The 8632-nt window shown below is 39.7% G+C and overlaps 1 protein-coding gene across 1 annotated transcript in view; it reads right to left on the bottom strand.

Moving 5' to 3' along the window:
* LOC107700181 (sodium/potassium-transporting ATPase subunit alpha-3-like) overlaps positions 1–6090 on the bottom strand; it is a 26115-nt gene extending 20025 nt beyond the window's left edge. Inside the window, 2 exon segments of the mRNA XM_016501738.1 lie at positions 5489–5553; positions 5646–6090. Coding sequence (XP_016357224.1) covers positions 5489–5494 — 6 coding nt within the window. The 5' untranslated portion in view covers positions 5495–5553; positions 5646–6090.
* Between the last annotated feature and the right edge of the window lie 2542 nt (positions 6091–8632).

The raw sequence follows: 8632 nt of genomic DNA, 5'->3' as shown, positions 1-8632 counted from the left end.
ATAATGTGTTTTTTTGAACATTAAAGCATGTCAACATATTCTGTTACACCAAATACACAAAATAATTATCTTTAAAAACGCATCATATGACCCCTTTAATTCCTTTACCCAGAATCCTCACATAACCCCAGCACAGCTCAACTGATACACACACACACACACACACACACACACACACATTCAGATGATTAAAGAAAAGAAAAGAAAGGAAAGGTTGCAATATAATTTCATTTGGTCAGCGCGTTTTAAAATGAACTTTAAACAAAATCTATAATCCTTCTTGTTAAAGTATTACCTCTATATCCCCTCCTGTTCTTTTCTATCCATTATTCTATCCTTCTATCTGTCTATACTTCATCCACTCAGCCCAGCAGAGCCAAGCAGCTTTGCCAGAGTGTGGGGCATCTGTGTGCATGTTCTTGATTGGAACAATAAATCACTGCCCCAAACTACAGTCACAGCAGGGCACACAGATTCTTCACATCTCAAAGGGGTTGTCCAAGGATTCCTCTCTTTATTCTGTCTCACACAGACATACTGTACACACTTCATAAGCAGTTTCTCTTGCCATTTTATCCCTTTTATCTCCCTAGTTAGTACTTCGTCACATTCTCTCTGACGTCTGACACTTATTGTTCATTACAGCTCTAGTAAAAGCAGAGCCAATTGTCAGCTGTGCCCCAGAATTCCCTCCGTCAGAATGGACTGTTCTTTCTCTGCTCCTCAAACAAAGGATTGCATTAATAAATGATGGTGTGGTGTGGATGTGGAACCTGAACCAGGCCCTCCACACATTCCCACCGATGGACCTGAGGGGGCAGTTATGCTACATCAACACTGGGAAAAGAGGAGGAGAGGGTAATCTGACCTTGAGTATCCGCTCCACTCACAGATGTCCCATGGACAGAATGTGATAATGAGACCTAACAGATCCAATCCAACCCACTTACAGCCGAACTGTGTCATTTTATGGAGAGACAACTATCAGCAAGCCACTTTTAAGTTGACTTAAAGGTGTAAACAGAGTGCATAAATTACATACTTCACCTTTAACCCCTTACAACAACAAATCTTTCATACCCCTAAATGTGGTCCAACAACATTGATCCACTGAGAAACAGTCGGTAGGTATAAGAGGCGTATGATGTGGGGGTGTTTCCATATAAAACAGAGTCAATTAGCTAAAAAGCTTTTGTAATATCAATCCTATAGTAAAGTCATATTAAAGGCAGCTATGAAAGGCTCTATTTATTGATTATGAGCTCAATTGAAGGTGAAACGTGACCACCCGGATGTTATACAGGATGTTAACTCAGGATGTGATGTTCAGAGAGGGCATGCTATGATTAATTACATTATTAATTGATTAAATGCATTATTAAATGTAGAACACAATCTATGTACTTTATATTTATATATTTTTTTACTATGCACACATATTTATAAGATTATATACTCATAATCATTATGCTTTAAAAACTTTGCCCTAGTTCTGTCGTGACAACTCTCGGAGTGATTTGCATGGTAATATACATGACAATGTTAATGTATTTGGTCTTGGCGGAATAAATCTGCAACACTGCTTCTGCTGCTGCTGCGTTAGGACGATTCTAAGGGCCCATGCACTTTTGGGGCCCCCAGAGATCTGTTTTATTAGTTGTAACAGTAGTAGTAGTAATGTAATAGAAATTATAAATGTGTATATACCAAAGAGTTACAAATAAAACAAAATTATGGCTTATTTCTGCATTTCCAGCTAAATTATCTCTCCCCATTCACTGCATGGTTTGTCCCATCCTACGTAGCCTAGAGTCACTGAGTGAGATCAGATGGTAAACTGTCAAATTAGAGATGGGGGGGGGGGCAAACCTAGCCAGACGATTTGGTCAGTCGCACTTTTATGAATTATGAATGAATTATGTTACTAATACCTAATGGTCAAAAGCAATAGCAAAAGTAATAGGTCAATATTATTCAATTGCAGACAAAGATTTTGAATAGCTAGGCTGGCTTGAACACTATATTGCCAAAAGTATTGGGACACCCCCTTCTAATGAAGAGTTTTCCCAATACTTTGGGCAATATAGTGTATGTTTGGTGCGGTAGGGGGCCCAACCTCATATTCTTTCATAGGGCCCAAAATTGCTAGCGGCGCCCCTGATTGCATTCATTATAATCATTAACTGTTTCTACATCCTGAAACCAAATTCATCAGTACAGTACCAGTAAACTTAACTACTACCAAACATAACTCTATCCTAACAAGCAAACCATCCAATACAAGTCTGATTTGACCTTTTATATGATCTTATTAAATCATGCACTTCATTATAATCTAAATACTGATTAGTTGCACGTTACAGACACCTCTGTGTCCTCATCTTTGGGCACTACGTCTGTACCATGTATGTACCACACCCAGCTTACTCACTCTGGAAACACAAGCTCAGCCCGGCTAATTACACGTAACAGGATCTGTGCCTCTTCCTCTCCCTCCCCTCCTCCCGGCTAAACCGTCCTGCTGCAGCACACCCCTCCCCTCCTCTTCCTCCCCTCTCCTGGGCACTCACCTGCATACACACACTATGTACATACTGGTGCATCGTCATGTGTCTGAAGATTAAATGTACATACTGTCATGCCGTACCAGCTGTTCTCTCTCTCTTGGGTTAATATAACAATATTTAAACGGGCTTACACTGAATTAATAATCATTATAGACATACTCATGTAACATTTTAAATTTAGGTTACTATGACCAATTTGTATTCTACAGACGTACAAGTTGATTACTAGTTGATGGCTGCTCTTTTCAAATGTCAAGGCTCTTCTTCATTTAATAAATGAGTTAATTATTTCTTTGGTTTTACAATAAAATGAATATATGTGAGTGATTGACTATCACTTTCAATGAAATTTTTCGTGTTTTTTGAAAGTAAATGGTGTCTGAGTCCTTCATTTTGCTTATAGGATTATCTTTTATGTTCCACATCCACAGAAGAAATAAAGTCTCACAGGTTTGGAACTGCATGAAAAATATGACAATTTTGTATTTTTGTATGAACTATCCCTTTAAGAGCCCATTTGAACGCCACGAATACATGAGCTAGATGAACTTTATTTCACTTCATCTATTCGCTTTCCGTATCCACATCTCGTGCCTATCACAGGCCGGTACCGGGAATTTCCACTCGCGTGGCCCCGCCTCGTGTTTGACGCCGAAAGCGGCCTATAGGGAAGCAAACAGCTGGGATGCTGATGCTGCTGCATTGCCACGTCTCATGCTCACCAAGGCTGCACTTATTTGAAAAAAAAAACAAAACAAAACAGTAAAAGCAGCAATATTGTTAAATATAACAGTAAAAAATAACTATTTTCTATTTTAATATATTTTAAAATGTAATTTAAAATGCATCTGTGATCAAAGCTGCATTTCCAGCATCATTACTCCAGTCTTCAGTGTCACATGATCTTCAGAATTCATTCTAATATCATTTTTTGCTCAAGAAACATTTATTATTATTTCTGCTTCATATTTGTGTGGAAACAGCGATGAATTTTTCAGAATTAATTTTATATATAGTAACAATGTTATGTAATGTAATGTAATGTAATAATGTGGCAATGGTTTCATTACTCCAGTCTTCAGTGTCACGATCCTTCAGAAATCATTCTAATATTTACTGCTCAAGAAACATTTATTATTATTTCTGCTTCATATTTGTGTGGAAACAGCGATGAATTTTTCAGAATTAATTTTATATATAGTAACAATGTTATGTAATGTAATAATGTGGCAATGGTTTCTTAAGATCAACTTAACGTTATGCTTCTGATGCTTTTGGGAAACGCAGCCCTATTTGAACAAGCACTGTGAGCCATGCGTCAGCAACGAACGCTGTCTGTGATTGATTGATTGGTTCTGTCTTTCAGCATTTAATGTGTGTTCCGATGAGCAGGAGAATATATCCAACACAATTATTCGCTAATATAGTCTATTTTTCCACTTAGAAGCTTATTTTATGCACCGAATTTCTTGATAAGTAAATAAAATTAATGGTTAAAAAATGCACTTTAGAATCTATATTTTTATGTGAGGATCGATCCTTTCGATACAACATCAGTATCGAAAGTATCGATACTTAAGGATCGATCCGCCCATCCCTACCACGAGCATCACTGCGACAGCAACCGGCACGACACGCGGCAACAAACCGCTGTCAAACTTAAAGGAAACTGCGCTGAAGTAACCAGTATGTCTGTTAACATCCGTCCCGTTTAACCAGGTAAACTCACACGCAAATCATTTGCGTAATCATTTTAGCGCTGTTCGTAGTCATCAGTTTTGACGCAATCACTGCAGCGAGTCAGTGTGACGTTCACTAGCTACTGCGATGTTTAATGTTAACGGATATTTTCTGCGTAAATAGCTTTAGCCGGTCTCTCCGGTTCCCTGGCAACGGCTATAAACTACATCAGCTGCTCGACACCGGCATTCACTGCTGCCACGGGATGCACCTGCCAGGGGCGTGTCTACGTGGTGATGATTCCCCATTATCCGCAATTCAAATTCAACCTTTTCGGGTCATCATTCAGAGTGAATCTATTAAATCTGTCCTGTCAGTGATTACTCGCGCGAGGTTATGGCACATATGCAGGAAATAAGCCGGTTGAAATACAGATTCCCGGTAACCGCGTTATGACGCATGGACTTCAGCGATGGACCGGCTCTGAGGTGTGTGTGTGTGTGTGGACACCAGTCACCTAAACACGCTCAGCAATGCCGGTTGTGTCCATAAATACAAAGATGATTCAAATTCACATTCAGTACATCCAGATTAACTGTGCAGATCTGGAGACACGCGCTGCGGTCAAGTACAGAGAGAAGGATACAAAGGGGGTGCTGGAGGGGACCCCACAGAAACAGTCCTAAAACATGTAAAAAAACAACCTGACAAACAACTTTTGAGCATAAATAAGTTGAAAGAGACATCACACATTTATAACGCAAAGACAGCATTACGCAGCGCTGCCCTTTAGAAAGTCTTTAACTAGCATAACCCGATTAAACTGGCACTTGAAGGTTACTAAAATAACCGTTGTCTAGAGATATTATATCACTCAGACAACACCGACAAGCTTTCAATTAAGATGTAACGGTATCTGCGTCTCCACTGACTATGACGACAGCATCTAAAAGTTTGAAAAAGCAGTTCCTTTGCATTTGCTGCTCACCATTCATAGCCTATAATAACGATTTTAGATTTGGAACGTATAATTTGTAGCGTGTGTTTCCAGAACGTCCTGTCCCGTCAGTTTGTCGCAGTCTCGAAATCCGCATATAAATCAATGTCATTCTGCCACTTCATGTATGGCGCTGCATTTTGCAGCATTTAAAGTTTGCTTAATAAGTTGAAATTCATTGGAAACGTTGTTTTAATTCTTTTCCATTTGCTGTGATGCAGTAAAATAGAGATGTCGGTCTTACCCCCATGGTTGCGCAGTCAGTCCGTTCTCTTCAGGTAATATGAGAGTGATGGAGAGAGTGACAGCCTTTCACGAAGAGAGAATGTCAGTCATCAAAAAGGATCTTAAGAAAGACGAACAATTATACTTGGCTTAAAAACCTTGTTTCAGTGCTTTACCTCGGCTGAGGGACCTAATGCGCGTATACTTTCACGTCAAGGTATAAAAGAATTTAGGCTATTCGGAGCAACATGGGGTTAATGAACCTGACAACTTTGTAGAGATTAAACAAACTAAATGTTCAAATGAAAATCGACGGCGAGGCAGTGCATTTCGCAGGGATTCCGGTCTCGTGCACTGCTTTTGGTAGTTGCGATAAAGCCGGCAAAACTAAGAAGCCGCACTGCTGCCTTTATTATGGTCTGGTGTCCCTCCGCGGCACCACCACCTGCCGCACCCTTCCGCCTGGAAAGAAGCGCCGGTGGATGTGAGAGATGCGCTTCTCCATCTGACCGACCTCATAAACGAATACCTCACGAGAAACGCCCACATTTACGCTCTCAGCCTATAGACGCACGCACGCCTTAATATCGTCGTGTCATCTGTCCAATCAACGCGCAGGCAGCAGGTACAAGTCACCAATCGGAAGCGGTTAAAGCTCCTCCTGCGGTACTGCAGAATTCCAAAGGTGACAGTCGCACAGCATCATCGTGTGCTCTGAGAAAATTTCTTTTTTGATAAGATGGACTAAGAATAAGCTAAATCATAATCGGTGTGATTGCATGGTTAATGTATTGTAAACGTGTTTGGTTATTTGGTTTCTGTGTATTTTATTATAGCCTACATGTATTCAATTTGTCAGAGAATGAGCACACAGCTGCAGTTCTAACCAACATTGCAGTGGGCCTTAAGCACACTATGTTCAGTATGTTAAAAACTGTCCTTTCATACTTTAATACTGTAAGATCTTAGCAAGTTTTTTATATATATTTTATGTATAATATAAGTTATTGTGATTCTGCAGTTATCAGATCGATGTTAGTGCACTAGTTTTGGTCTCTTCATTATTTGTGGTGCATGTCTGTATTGAAGACAATTTTTTTATTTCACTCTGGAATAATGAAAGATTTTTTGTAGCTTCTTTAAATAATAATGACCTATGGCAAACATCTTATGCTAAGCTTCATTTTAAACACATATTCATACTGTCAGGGGTCTGGGTCTGGTGTTCTCCCTCTCACCACCAGAGGTCGCCACTTCCCATCCTCCCGGACTCCGTTACCTTGACTCCACACACCTGTGCACACACTCACACACACACAGCTGTTGCCCATCCTGAGGGCTATTTATACGCCTTCCCCACGCCTCTCTGGGCGGATTATTAAGTGTGTTACGGGACTGATGCAAGCTCTACGTGGCCGTATTGTGTCAGAGTCCGTTTTCTGTGTCAAGCCTGTGTTAGAGTCTTAGCTCTGTTTGTTTTCTGTTTTGACTTTGTTTTTCCCCTGCAGCCAAATAAACCTGCATTTGGACCCAGACCCCTGTTTACACGGTGTGTTTTCTGTACCGCGCCGTGACACATACATACTTCATTCTGTACATTACTCTCTATGACCATCTGTTCTTCTCTTTCCTTTACTCTCCTATACTGAACACCATAGTTAACTTCATCCACCTTTGTAAATCTGAATGACTGTTTTTCTAATATTTATTAGCAACATCCAGAATACTGAATGATGAACGCGTTAACTGCAAGAGTAGCTTCATACTGCATACCGATTTACAGTACATTGAAACAGAACAGACGACTGCTCACAAGTTCATTAGAAAGAGAGAAAGATGGAGAGAATTAATCAAAATGTGACCTCAGACTGAGTGACCCTGGAAAGGTCAAGCTTACAAAGCAAACACATGCTAAGTATTTATTTATTTCTCCTATAAAGGACATAAGTACAAATTTCATATTTTAAAGAAAACATATGCATAAATGTCAGGCCATGTATAATAGACTGACAGTTTTTATCACAGCTAGGCTATAGTATCTGGATACAGGAAACACCTCGTACTCCAGACACCAAGTTGCCAAACATTACAGATGCTCAACAGCATCTTAACGGTTGCTTGATTTTCATCTTAGTCAGATCCACCGTCTACAGATCCTTCACTACTAATGTACATGACATAAACTTCCAGTGTAGTAAGACATACTTTAAAGGTATTGCCAATTGCATAGACAAAATGCATGCAACTTCTAACAATAACTACATTTTGGGTGTTCAGTTACTTCTTAGTAAACATATAGGCTTTAAAAGAATACTCCATGTCTGCCACAGAGGAAACAAAAACTAGATTCAGTCATTGACTCCCATATAAACACATTTAGCACACACACACATAGGGCCACTGGGTTGATTTGCAATGGAAAGCGATTCTGTGATATGCAGGGGAGACACATTGTGTTTTTTTTCCCTTGGTTAAACTTGCTGTTTCACCCACATTATTTGCTTTGAAAGAAAACCTGTAAATCAGTCTTTATGTATACAGAGTCAGACTACTGGTATTTAGCTTTATCTTGTCTTCTGAAAAGCAGAAAAAGTTAACTAAATTGCATTTGGCAACATTTGATACACTGTTTATGTTTTAATCAACTGTGTGGCCAAGTAAAAGCCCCTTAAAGGGGTCATATGATGCTGCTAAAAAGAACATTATTTTGTGTATTTGGTATAATGAAATGTGTTTATGCGGTTTAAAGTTAAAAAAACACAATATTTTCCACATACTGTACATTATTGTTTCTCCTCTATGCCCCGCCTTTTTGAAACGCGTCGATTTTTACAAAGCTCATCGGTCTGAAAAAGCGAGGTGTGCTGTGATTGGCCAGCTATCCAATGCCTTGTGATTGGCCGAATACCTCAAGCGTGAAACGGAAATGTTTATGCCCCTCACCATACTGTTGATGCCGTGTCCCGGCCGGAGCGACGAGACAAAAACATTAAAACCCATTACAAACGAGGCATTTGTTGCATCCAGTAGGGACATAATTACTGATTATAATGACTTATACTGTCTTTTTACGCGTTGCGTTGCATTGCATCGCGCCGCGTAAACATAAAACTCTGTCTGCATTTGTGATCGGAGAAATGACAAACAACAAGTGCTACTCCAC

This window comes from Sinocyclocheilus anshuiensis, unplaced genomic scaffold, assembly GCF_001515605.1.
Source record: "Sinocyclocheilus anshuiensis isolate Anshui unplaced genomic scaffold, SAMN03320099.WGS_v1.1 scaffold955, whole genome shotgun sequence".
Taxonomy (NCBI): Eukaryota; Metazoa; Chordata; class Actinopteri; order Cypriniformes; family Cyprinidae; genus Sinocyclocheilus; species Sinocyclocheilus anshuiensis.
Note: the sequence above shows the minus strand (reverse complement) of the source record. Positions and strands in the feature narration are given on the sequence as shown.